At 42.1% G+C, this 12,571-nt stretch overlaps 2 protein-coding genes across 2 annotated transcripts; one reads left to right on the plus strand and one right to left on the minus strand.

Moving 5' to 3' along the window:
• The first annotated feature begins 809 nt into the window (after positions 1-809).
• On the plus strand, positions 810-5,378 carry tmem91 (transmembrane protein 91). The gene is made up of 3 exons (XM_070906569.1): positions 810-1,256; positions 3,665-3,811; positions 5,223-5,378. The coding sequence occupies exons 1-3, from the start codon at positions 810-812 to the stop codon at positions 5,376-5,378; spliced, it is 750 nt and encodes a 249-aa protein (XP_070762670.1).
• A 2,148-nt stretch (positions 5,379-7,526) lies between these two features.
• On the minus strand, positions 7,527-10,774 carry exosc5 (exosome component 5). Its single transcript, XM_070906381.1, has 6 exons — positions 10,676-10,774; positions 9,340-9,453; positions 8,777-8,898; positions 8,511-8,651; positions 8,107-8,196; positions 7,527-7,857 (listed from the first exon to the last, which is right to left on the minus strand). Exons 1-6 carry the CDS (start codon positions 10,770-10,772, stop codon positions 7,762-7,764), a joined length of 660 nt encoding a protein of 219 aa, XP_070762482.1. The 5' UTR covers positions 10,773-10,774; the 3' UTR covers positions 7,527-7,761.
• Between the last annotated feature and the right edge of the window lie 1,797 nt (positions 10,775-12,571).

A 12,571-nucleotide genomic window follows, 5' to 3' on the forward strand; every position in this document is an offset into this window, starting at 1 on the left:
TGTGCATATTCAAGCTTCAAAAGACCCCACTCTGCGTCAGTCCAGTCATTTGAAGGCCCACTGCCTTTGGCCCGTTTTTTAAAAGCAGTGTCAGTTTTTCCAGACCCCTGCAGGGGAACAAACACACCGCTGCATGTCATGACAGCTTGAAAGGCATTTTTGTTATTTTCCTTACAATCATTTCTCAACTCGCAAGTCATCCCCCATTTCTATCCAGAACAGCTGAAGGGAAAGATTGATGTCCAAAGCTTTCACGCTAATACCATGATACTGTGCTTAGATTAAGACTTCATATTTTATTGCAAGAGACATTTTCCATGAGTTCCTGAGGGCAAATCACACTGAAATCCCATTGCCCAGTGTTTTCATTAGCCTGTCTGGGGCTAATCAAGGTCCTCCATCATACGAATTGGCATTTCCATATTGTATGAGAGAGAAAGTAGCTACCATTAGCATATTCATGAACACTGACACACTCAATCATGTGAAATGGAAGACATGGGGCAAACCCTGAGCCATCAAGCCCTGAAACAAATAGCTTATGACATGTGAGGAAAAGAGGATCTTGAATCCCCCTACGCAACATCAGCACATCCCATAGCACACAGGAGAAGGCTACCACTGACACATTAAGCATATTTCACTGACATGTGTTGTTAGCCTTTGGACCAAGGCCTATAATAAGAGAAAAATTAAAGAATAGGATTAAAGATGGATTGTCACTGAAACCCATCGGACACTCCGATTTGTAGATTACATTTGGTTGTTGATGTGGTGGCCTCCTGTGTGGTTGGTATTAAAAGAGAGGGATGGAGAATCTAGATGAGCTGGAGCACCCTCTTCTGGGAGAAAGCCCCAATAACAGCCGGGCATCAGGACCAGGGCTGGGGCCGGGGCTGGGGCCCGGGACTGGACAGGCCCCTGGCGGGCTGTTCAAGGGCATCTTGGTTAAGTGTGAGGAGGACAGGGCCTACCCTCCTTTAGCGTGGAGGAGCTATTGTGGACATCCACCTGAGCTTCAGCAGCAGCAGCTACTGGACCCGTGCTCCTTACCTCGCACACTGGAGTCCTTTTACCCACCAGCCCCCATCTGGGGCCACGCAGACCCCCTGCTCAGCAAAGACTACCTGGAGACCACCTTTGTGGACATTCGGCCCGGCTCCACACTGGAGAGGAAGCTGCTGGCCGAGACGCAAGACTTCCACAGTGTGTCCTACAGCATGGATGATGAGGATGACCTGCTTCCTGACTCTGATGTAAGACATCCCACTGACATGACGATAACAACATTTGTCCTTGTGTACTGACAAATGACTTTGTGTATTTGAATTCCAAATTGTAAAATCAAGCAGTAATTTGAATCAAAACAATGACAATTATAGGAAAGCAGTGCACTTGCTTGGGAGAAAAGTCCAGTAACATATAAACAGGTCTGAAGCTAACGATTATATTCTCAATCGATAAAATATTCTCGTCCAATAAGCGTCCGAAAATAGTGAAAAAGTCCCAGTATAATGTCCAAGGGGACATCTTTAAATGTCTTATTTTGTCCAACCAACAGTCCAAACCTAAGATATTCACTTTACAATGATATAAAACAGAGAAAAGCAGTAAATCCTCACTATGGATCAGGGAATAGTTGGCATTATAGCTTCATAAATGACTGAAACGATAAATCGATTATCAAAATAGCTTCTAGATTTTGGCTAATTGTTTTATCTGCACACATAAATAATAATAGTATCTGATCGTATAATTGCTACCACAGCCGCTTTGCTGCTCGGAGGAGTTTTGCATTAAAAGCAAGAGACACTCTCATATTCTCGGTACAGATTCTGGGAGCCAAAGAGGAACTTAAAATAGACATATGAGCAATGCATTTCAGGGTAGGCAGCAATTGAATGCTTACTGTCAAAAAGCCAGATTACATAAAGCTCCTCTCCTGCTGCGGTGCAGGTAATGACACTACAGTAGCGATGGAGGATGCCAGTTCTATTTCATAGATCACTGGGCAAAGCCAACCCTGGAGTGAAATGTAAATTAGCTTTAAGACTCTTACAGTGGTCATGTGATGTTTTGGAAGTCAACATGAGAATGTATATGCGTGTAAATGTCACAAATAAGTAGCTGCTGGTTGTTTAGATTGTTATGAAGTCTCTCAGCAAGGTTAAATCAAAAGGTCCAATTACCCACTGTGGACTAAAAGGCTGAAGGCCGTTTTACGATTATGACTTTGATTAAGAACACGAGCAAGTGGACAAACACACAGTAATACCACACACCATTAAAGTCAAGAGCAGTTGGCTGCCGCAAAGTTTAGGTTAAGAGTTTGCTCCGCAAGGACAAAAGAACAGCACACGAAATAACATTTTTTTCAAGCTCATTCTGAATGCTGGCAGTAGTGCAGCGATGCAAAGGCGCAGGCCTGTGGGAATAAAACCTTGCAGTGACCTCAAAGAGGAACAACACAACATCTCCTTCTCCTTTGTTTCATTTCAAAAAACGCTTAGTTAAAGGACTCAAACTGGCCCCCAAAACTCCTTCATTGCTTCATGCTGAAGTTTCACTGTGGAGTGGATCAATACTATGAGATGACCTCAGGAGTGTCCGTCAACAAAAAACGTTCCAGGATGATCACTCCTGATATACGGGAATAATTCCACACAGGACAAATCAATCCGAACATCAAAGAGTATTATTTCAGAGAAACAGAACAGGCTGTGACCTCATCATCATCGGAAAAATTGAAATAACCTTGTGAACTAATCTTTAAAGCACTGTATGTAATAATGAACACTGATTTACCCCTGTGTGATCTTCTTCAATGTCTAAAAGCAGAGAAGGGGGGGGGGGGGCTGGTGTATGAAGCATTTGCTCAAATGTTACAGGAGCATCTTTGGAAAATGCACAATTATTTCACGCACAAAATAAAACAAACAGAGTAATATGACAGGGTCGGAGTGAGAGAGGAAGTCAGATTGAATATGCAGCTGTTTCAAAAAGATACGTGAGTCATGAATTGCCTGCGGTCAGCAGAGCTAGTGCACATCCAGGCTAACCCCATTCAGTCACATTATCTTACAGGCACCAGCAAAGTTTTACAGTTGTTGTGGAGGACATGAACACAACATAACAAAAAAGCACATCTTTAATGCTTCCATTAAAAAGTGACTTGTGTTAGAGCATATTATCTTCGTATGTTTAACTAGATGAGAAACACTCAACATTGTCACAAACTCGCTTGAGTGAATGACTACGCTTTGAGTCTAAAGGGTCCGTTCACTCAAAGTGATGCTTATATATGTGATATCTAGCGAGCACATATTCAACATATAGTAGAAACAATGTCCTGGTTACTCTGGATTAGAGTTTTCAGTGGAACTACTCTGAATCTAAGAAATAGTCCCTATGAAAACTGCTCACGGTGTGTTCGACTGATAGTCCAGAGTAACTGAGAGATGTTGCTGTTCAATGTTTTAAATGTTATTTTCAATTGCTGGGCTCAGTTCATCTCCATTGCATTTGGGTGTGGAGGCAGAAATCTCAAGGACAAACATCTCCAAACTGTCTGCATGGACAGACACCATCAGAGGTTTTCTTTGTTATTTGGGTACCGGACCCTTCAACATGAACTCAACCTGAGTGCACTCTGTTTGAATCCCAGGACTCATCCATTGATGACTTCAGTGATACAGACAGCGAGAACAACTTCCCTCTGATGATCCCTCAGGACTACCTGGGTCTGGCCTTTTTCTCCATGCTCTGCTGCTTCTGGCCGCTGGGCATCGCTGCCTTCTACCTTTCACAGAAGGTACACACACACACACACACACACACACACACACACACACACACACACACACACACACACGCACACACTCAGTCCTGAGCTGACAAGATACAACCTGGCACTGTAGTTCAGAGCCAAGGGTGATTTCCTACCCTCTGCAGTGTGTGTAGACTAACAACAGGTCCAGTGTCTTAGAGTTTAGACAGGAAGGGATTACACCTAGATTTGCAGGATTACGCCACAAGAGCTTTGAAACAGCACAGAGCTCAACAATCCAAAGGAGGAATGCCAAAGTGTGGTTTTATACATTTAGATCATTTCAGAATCACAATTCTCTGTAAGTCTCTTGTGCCACCATTCAGACTGATTGTTTATACAGAAGCTGTGAGAAACAAACAAGTTTGTGTATCAGATTGTTTTCTTATTCAATAATTGATTTAGTGAGACCCCAAAACGATCGCTCGAGCCCACTGATCTATACACCTGCTCACTGATGGAAACAACAGGATGATGGGAAAGATACTGTTAAATAAGAGCCGTGTATTACTACTCACCGCTGCTACCATATCTATACCACCGTATATATATAAGCACGGTTTTATAATATTCAGATTTCCAATGCCAGCTGATATATTCTCCATCATATGCAACTGTAACAAACCACCACATTGAAAAACAAATCAATGTACCAGCAAACATGCGGCTACTTTGTGTCAGCATGCCACCAATATAACCATCTCTCACCTCCAAAATCAGTCTCAGTCTTTGACTGCAGCAGATACTAACACATTCACAAAAAGAAAGCCGGGATAAGATACAGTAGCGGCAGTGTTAATTTGATAGCTGAGATGATCAATGTCTTCAAAGACAAAGTTGGTGAAAATATGGAACAGGGAAAAGGGAACAACATCACTGTACAAACTATCTCATCAGTCACTATTACCACTGGCGGTGTGGAAAATCCCCTAACACCTCTATCTCTAGTCGCCAGAGGCCCCTAGTTTATATAGGCATCCCTCCAGCAGTGCAAAAAAAATCCCATTAACGCTTTTGCAAAGCTAACTGGCAGCAAGCTGCGAAGGCCTTTTGATCAGATCAATGGCCTTCATTAAGGTTTAATTAGAGTCATAACAAGAAGCCCCAAGGTGATAGATTTCCAATATTGTTGAGTGCTACCTAAAACAGGGGTCAGAGTCAAAGACAAGGACTAGAGGGAGAGAGGAAGGAAGGAGGAGAAAGTGATGAATGAGGCACAAACGGCGGGTGTGATTCAGAGATGGAACATAATATGGGCTTAGCGTGTGATGGGAGTGAGTGGAAGAGGAAAGTGGAGGCCAGGGAGGACGTTGACAAATGATGACGAATGCCCTTCTCTCCTCTTTTTTCCCCCCTGTAATCCTTATCTCACTCTCCTCTCTCCTCCGTTTCTCAGACCAACAAGGCATCGGCTCAGGGGGATTTTCAGGGGGCCAACGCAGCGTCTCGCCAGGCTCTGTGGCTCTCAGTGCTTTCCATTGTGTTTGGAATCATAACGTACATCTGTGCCATCGCTGCGTTGATTTCCTACCTGTCGGGAAAACCACCATAAAACCAACTCTTGCACAAGGATACACACATGCAAAAAAAAAAAAAAAAAAAAACAGACCACTCACACATTTCATGAATATCAACACATGCCAACATATCACCTGTAAATGTAAAATAATCACAGTCTTTGTCTGCAGTTATGTTTTATCTACACCAAGACAGGAGAGCTGGTGTGTAGATTATAATCACTTCTAATAGGATGAGGACATTCCTCGCACGTGAAGAAAAATCAATGAAAAAGAAGTTATACAGTATCACCCCGTATAGAACATTCAGTCTGCAAGTGTGATTTATTTTGTCACCTGAGGACTTAAGTTACCTGCCGTCCTTTGAATCTGTGCTGTAGTCGTCATCAAATGTTTAGCATTACTGAAACAAAAACTGTGACAACAAATGCAGATGTTATCACAACGCTGTAGATATCACTGTCACAATAACCATGGATGAATAATGAGAAGCAGACGGAGAAGAGAGAGGGGATATGTGGCCTTGTCTGCCTGGGAGGAGCCAAGTGGAGGGCAGTGTACGGCGATGGAGTCTGCAGATTTATGAGAAGGTCACAGCAAGGACGTGGCAGCAGCTAAATCCTGATGGACCTCGCTGTGGGTGGGCCTGAGCGAGCACTGTCGCTTGTGGGGAGGAAAGCTGGTGACGGCTTTAGAGCCCCAGAGCTTTATTTTATTTTATTTTTTTCAAATATAAGGGGCCAGAAGCAATAACCTAGAATTTCTTGCTACTCTTCTGGCCAAAGCGACGGACCCACATGGAAACACTGCACATGTACATCGATCAACCCATCCTGATTTCATTCAGCATCACTCATTGTTTACCTGCAGAAAGGACTGATTCTGCTTTGTTTATGCCAAGTTGAATAAGTATATTTATGTTGAAATACACAAAAAAAACTCAATGAAAAATACATATAGTGCCATTCTATAAGAAAATAAGAATACATGAGATGTTCAGGAGTTTTCAAATGAAATGCAAGGTCGTGATGTGAAACACAAGCTCTAGAAATAGAAATAAAGGATCTGCTTCTATATACAGTGCTAGGAAATGATGACATAGACAGAGGGGTGCAGACCTGCAAGGAAAAGTGCCAAAAATACAGAAGAAACTCTAAGGATGCTCCTTTTATGAGCTATTCCATTAATAGAAGCAACCAGGCTGCTACTCTGCTATTTTATCCTCCAAAAAAAAAAAAAAGAAAAAAAAAGAGGACTGAAATCCTTCAGGAACTTGCTTCTTGCAGTATGACAAACTTGAAAATGAAATTGTCTACTTAAACTCAAGCAAACAAACACGGTAACACTTTGTTCAGATGAGCAAAGGGGTAAAAAATAGTCTGTCGAGACATCTAGCGCTCAGCCATGTGATGCATTGTGAGTCAGTAAAATCTCCATTTCGGTCACAACACAAACCTGCACGGCGAGTTTGTGGTTTGTCGTGTGCAAACCTGCTCCAAGCTTCAGTCACTTCCTTCATTTGGTCCCGATTTATTGCAAAAACAGCTTTAATTAAACGAAACAAACTCTGGCCATATTGGTTTGAGCTTCAATGTGCCATTAACGAAACAGTGAGCAAGGGATGTCCCAAATAAATATTTTAAAAGATGACTGCAAGGTAAAAGTTGACATTTTCTATTTTGATGTATAGTTTTTATAGAGTCCACAGCTGAACTGCAAATAACTCAAATCAAATATTTTCTGCAACCCCAGTGTTGTATCAAGACTAAGCTGATAATAGTACAAGTGTATATGTAGACATACCTGTGATATCTCAGTGTTTAACCCTCGTCAGCTCTCACTGTGGATGTGCTGTGCGTCCACACACAGTGTCGTACAGTTCTGACAATCCTGAAAACATCGTCTGTCTCCACTGGACATTTGTGTCAATGAAATAATGTCCCTTTGTCCACGACTAAGTGATCCATATGGGAGCATTTAATATGGATTGCCTTGACTGATCACTCTGTCATGAGATGGGTTCTGGACTGGACGCAGTGAAGTTGACAACTCATGTGAGTCGATAAAGGTCAAAGGTCGTGGCAAATGAGATTTATTAGTGCAAGAGATATCCGGTTCACATCCTTGTATTACATGTAAATATTAAAGTGAAAGAAAAATCAATGAATCCCAATAAATGCACTTGTTTGACATCTTTTCCTCCTTTTATTTTGACTGACAATTCAATCTGGTCGTCTCACAAATGTCCAACCAGCCGCCAAAATCACTCACCACACCCACAAAACAGCTGACGGCGAATGAAGTGAAGCAAAGGCAGCCCAAAGTGGTTGCTAAATATTTTATTGGGTTATATATATTTGATCAGTATTTGTTACACTGTTAAAAAAAAGACTAGAAAAAAAGAGAGCTGCTTCTTCATCAGAGGGTTTTGGAGTATCGCCGCCTGACAGAGTCTCTGTAGAACTGGAAGATCTTCTCTGAAGCCTTCTGACTGACTGCTATACACTGCTGCAGCTGTAAAATCAAACACCATCCTCAAAATATGAAACGTCTGCAATATCACTACAGATAGAACCCGAAAAACATCTTCAGGCCTGAAGCAGATCAGTGAGCTCACACAACAATGACAGATGTGATGAAGAACATAAGAAATCAAACACAGCTGCAACAAATCACACACGAGGCACATCCACAAACTGCACTTTGACAATGTTGCAGTGTTTCAGGAAAAAGACAAACACGTTTGCTCATTTATTTACTGACCTCATGAACTGAAAATGATCCTTTGGTTAGTGACATCATCACTCTGCGTTCTTTACTGTCAATAGCAAAGGTCATCAGAGCTCGACTTTCCTGGAGCGAGAGGAAACAGACGAGAACAAATGAACAAATTCAGTGAGGATTATGACGATACTGAGAGGACATGCAAATGTTCTGGGGATGCACAACAGACTTTTTGAAAAAGTGAAGTCAAATTGTGGTCGTCAATGGTGCTACATTTTTAGTGTGCCCAACTTTTCCCCATCAACATTTTTCTATGTGTAATTTATTTTGTCACCTGAGGACTTAAACACATTTAACAAACAACACAAACTGCTGTTCTTGTCAATATTAAAGTGCCTTGGGATGCTTTGTCACACGACACAACACATGAGCCTCAGATTGACCTTTTCCTGAGCTGCAGTGGGGTCTGTGATGATTTGACCGTCTGTGTCGATGGCGCAGGTCACTCCACAGAACAGGCAACTCATAGGCAGGCCTGCATCCATAAGAGCCATACAGGCAGCATTCAAAGAGCAGGACAAGAGCTGAGGAACAGGTAAGGAAGAACACTCACCAAGAAACACCACTGGGACACCATTTCAATGCCCTACCCGCAGATTATAAATGAACTTTCCGGCACAACGCAGCCGAGAGTTTAACTGAAGGATACTGAACCATCATCATGTAACACCTGAAGGATGAGAGTGAGGGAGGAGCGAGGATGAAGAGACATGAGCAGAGATGCCTCACAGGTTTCTCGCACACATTGCTCCTGTGATCGCTCCCTTACACCTGGAACATAAATAAATGTTGGGATAAACACTTGATTCAGACAGGAAACCAACTGGCTCACTTGTTCCACCTTGTGGTGTGTTGTGGTACTACAGCTTTAGCACACGAAGTGGACAAGGTGTAAAACTAAACAGTTACTAGCATCCTAAAACCCCAAAGTTCACCTTAAATTTCCTAATTTCTCTTAGAAACATTTATTTCTGACATAAATATTTATTTAATATACATTTATACTTTTCATGTATATTATATATCTGCTCTTTTCAACACGCACTGTAACTACAGTATCCTGTGAATACTGTGTGAAATATTCAAATTCAACATTCAATACTTCCATGTTTGTACCATTACGTCAAATGTAAAATTCTACATGTTTTGTGCATGGCTTTATAGCACATTGTCAATCACTTACTGACAAAAATTAAGCTGACAATCACTTACTTGGCAGTCCCACTTTGGGCTGTACCAACACCTCCAGTGTTGCCCGGTCATAGATTTCCTTGCTGACTTTGACCTCAGCTGGTCCGTACACTCCAGCCAACACACTTGTGTCTCCTTCACATAAGAACAGAAGAGGGCATTATTCAACAGAAAATACATTATTGATCCAGGTGGGGAGATTATGTTTTGCCCGGAGCGCAACTGAAAAACAACAGAACACAGACAATAACAAATAGATAGGAAGTCTAGAAGGGAGAAAAGTGTAGAAGCTGTGATCATCAAAGTGTCGGCTGCAGATGGAGCGTCTCAGCTGTTGGCGAGTACAGGAAAAAAAACAATAAGAGGAGTAACATCAAATCACTTTCAATGTAAAGGTGTGGAATTTAGGATCGATGTTGAAAGAAACTTTTCACTTTTTAGGTTTACAGAAAAAGCAACTAGAATGGCCAATTATATAACATCAGTTCCCTACAAATAGATGTCATCATTCAAAGCTGAATCTTCCCTGAACACATTGAACTAGCAACCGCTATTTCGCTTCCTCAACAGGGATGCATTCAGAGATAATACGTAGGTGTATAAACTCCAAACTGTACGAACGATAGGCCTGACGCTGAGGAAACAAACCAGGGGTAGTAATTCTCTCACAGATGCTCAGGCCACATGTGTTTTTGTAAACAGGGGACTTCAGTTCTTACTTTATAAAAAACACTGAAAGCCAAAGTTTGATTAAAGGTTATGTGATACATTGTGCATTGATGGGTGTTTTGAAGATGATATGATTTCAATCACAGAGTATGTTATATTGGTAACCAATTTATAAACAAAAAAAAACTTGGTGGTGGTCTCTGCAGCAGCACCAAACATGTCTCTCTCCTGATAGATGTCTGCTTCTTTTTGCTTCCAACTTTCTGTAACACACCACCAAACTATTTAATAGATATACAAGTCAACAAAATGTGACCAAAAGAGTTGCTGCTGTTTACGGTTTGTTATGTTTGAACGCAGTAGCAGGACAGGAAATTCAGAAACTCGGTTTTAACCATGGGTTACCTTCAATACTGTGTCACTTAGTATGATGAACGGTGAGATATAGGTTAACATTACTGTACCTGGTTGAGATTAAGCCAAATTTAGAGTCAACGGGGAAATATGGGGTGAATTAAGTGTTGAACTACTGCTAAACTGCACACAATCCAACATATGACTCGACGGACCAGAGAGCAAAAAGCTTTGACTGAAGCTGTTCATTATAAAGTCGGCTAGCAACAGCATGAGTCCGGCTCTTAGTTGCCTTTTACAGCCGGCTCCGAGTCACATTTCTCTGTGTTGTTACCTTGGATGAAGGATGCTGAACCGTCAGGTCGAGACAGTAAGCTCTGTTCACAACCAAACTCTCTCAAAGCAACGTTTGAAGAGCCGCACACCTCCATCGTGCTGCTATTACGGTGGGAAATGATTTAGTCGCGGGCGAGTGACGTCAACTGTTTTGCCATTTTGGGGCCCTTACTGATGACATAACCCCGAGAATGTCATGCCTAGATTTACCCTTATAGATACCTTCAGATAATTTTACTAATCGGTTTAAGTATCTGTGTTACTGCCTCTGAAAATGCGTGAAGTCTCTAGTTTCTGATCGCTTCAGTTTGGTCACTATATTTTGAAAGTAACCACCGGAAGTGTTAGCAGGTTGTCATATCCGCATTGAGTTAATATGCTGCAATACTTCAAGATGACCACAAGAGGGTAGTGAACGCTCCTAATTTTAGATACACTCAATCATCATTTTCACCTTATTTTTCGTCTTTATCCACGTTTTTTAATGAATTGATTCAATTCCAAGAGCAAAAGGTCACATTTTGGTTTATCTAGCACAAGCTTGGACATGTGGAAATCCACAGAATTAAGGGCCTTGCAACATGGAGGCCAGATGCTACCTGAGCCTGAAGTACATACAGATCATTTATCTAATCAGCTGCTCCCCTGTGACATTATACCCACTTTCATGAATTTTGTCTTTTCTTTGCAGAGTTTAATATTCATTCATGCCATGTGCAGTGCAGAGGAGAAAGGCGTCCAGTCTACTGCTCCACCTGGCAACCCTGCTCAGCCAGTTACCACAGTCGGCCAGTGTGCCATCCTCCTGCTCAACCTCACCCCCCCTTTTTCAGCAAACTATTAGTATCAGACAGTGTCCTGCTCTTCCGGAGCCCCCTGCTCAGCCAAACTGCACATCAGGCCAGCATCCTGCTCCACCCGAACCACCTGTTAATCCAAACTGCACGTCAGGCCACTGTCCTGCTCCATCTGACCCGCCTGTTAATCCAAACTGCAAATCAGGCCACTGTCCTGTTCCACCTGACCCCCCTGTTAAACCAAACTGCACAACAGGCCAGCATGCTGCTCCACCTGACCCCCCTGTTCAGCCGACAACCCTTAACTACTTTAACAGACGACCCTGTTAAGCAAACAGGTCAAACATTCAGAACAGCACAGAGAAAAATAAAATAAAATAATGTGCAACCTATACTTACATAAAAACAATCTAAGAAAACATAAACTCAGGAAACACTTAATTTCTGAGAAGGACAAAGATCATCTTAAAAGTCAGTGTGTTGACTTTGTCTTACAAGGCCACCACCATACCAGTTCAAGTCATCAAAAAGACTTCAGGCAGCACACACAAAATGGTGTGCGAGAAAGATCGGTGCAGGGTCATTTCAGATTTTCGAAGGAAGAGCGATTTGCCTCATATCCAGTGCCCTCATCTATGCTCTGTGGATTTCTGTTTTACTTGCTCTTTCCTTATTTGTCTGTGTTCGAGCCCAAAGTGTCACAGTGCAGCAAGTTAGGAAGATTATTCATGACATACAATGTCAAGGGAAGGTTGTGGCATTGCGATTGTTCTCGAGGGATAATTTCCTGCTTGCACAAATGCATAGCCAAGTGGTATCTCTTCCAAACCAACAAACAGTTATTTTCATCAGATGCCGAACAAGACGCCGAACGAGACGCCCCACTGAGCGTTTCTGAATTGATGGAAGACTCACCTGCGGAAACCTCCACAGAAAATTCACCTAGAGTCGTGTATCCACAAAGAGATGAAGGACTAAATAAAATGGCCAAGTACATTTACAACCAAAAGAAATTGCCTCCCACTTTTCCAGAATCATCACCCAGTTTGAGTCTGAAATACAATTTTCAAAGTATTTGGTTCCAGCTGAAACTGTCT

The sequence above is a fragment of the Enoplosus armatus genome, chromosome 5 (genome assembly GCF_043641665.1).
Source record: "Enoplosus armatus isolate fEnoArm2 chromosome 5, fEnoArm2.hap1, whole genome shotgun sequence".
Lineage (NCBI taxonomy): Eukaryota > Metazoa > Chordata > Actinopteri > Centrarchiformes > Enoplosidae > Enoplosus > Enoplosus armatus.

What these genes read in the sequence shown, in the direction of transcription:
- tmem91 (XM_070906569.1), top strand. Translation starts at nt 810, where the DNA reads ATGGAGAATCTAGATGAGCTGGAGCACCCTCTTCTGGGAGAAAGCCCC. An exon ending in ACCTGCTTCCTGACTCTGAT is followed by an intron (nt 1,257 to 3,664) that starts GTAAGACATCCC and finishes TTTGAATCCCAG; the next exon opens with GACTCATCCATTGATGACTT. An exon ending in CCTTCTACCTTTCACAGAAG is followed by an intron (nt 3,812 to 5,222) that starts GTACACACACAC and finishes TCCGTTTCTCAG; the next exon opens with ACCAACAAGGCATCGGCTCA.
- exosc5 (XM_070906381.1), bottom strand. Translation starts at nt 10,772, where the DNA reads ATGGAGGTGTGCGGCTCTTCAAACGTTGCTTTGAGAGAGTTTGGTTGT. An exon ending in GCCCAAAGTGGGACTGCCAA is followed by an intron (nt 8,899 to 9,339) that starts GTAAGTGATTGT and finishes TTTATGTTCCAG; the next exon opens with GTGTAAGGGAGCGATCACAG. An exon ending in TGTTACATGATGATGGTTCA is followed by an intron (nt 8,652 to 8,776) that starts GTATCCTTCAGT and finishes CCTGTTCCTCAG; the next exon opens with CTCTTGTCCTGCTCTTTGAA.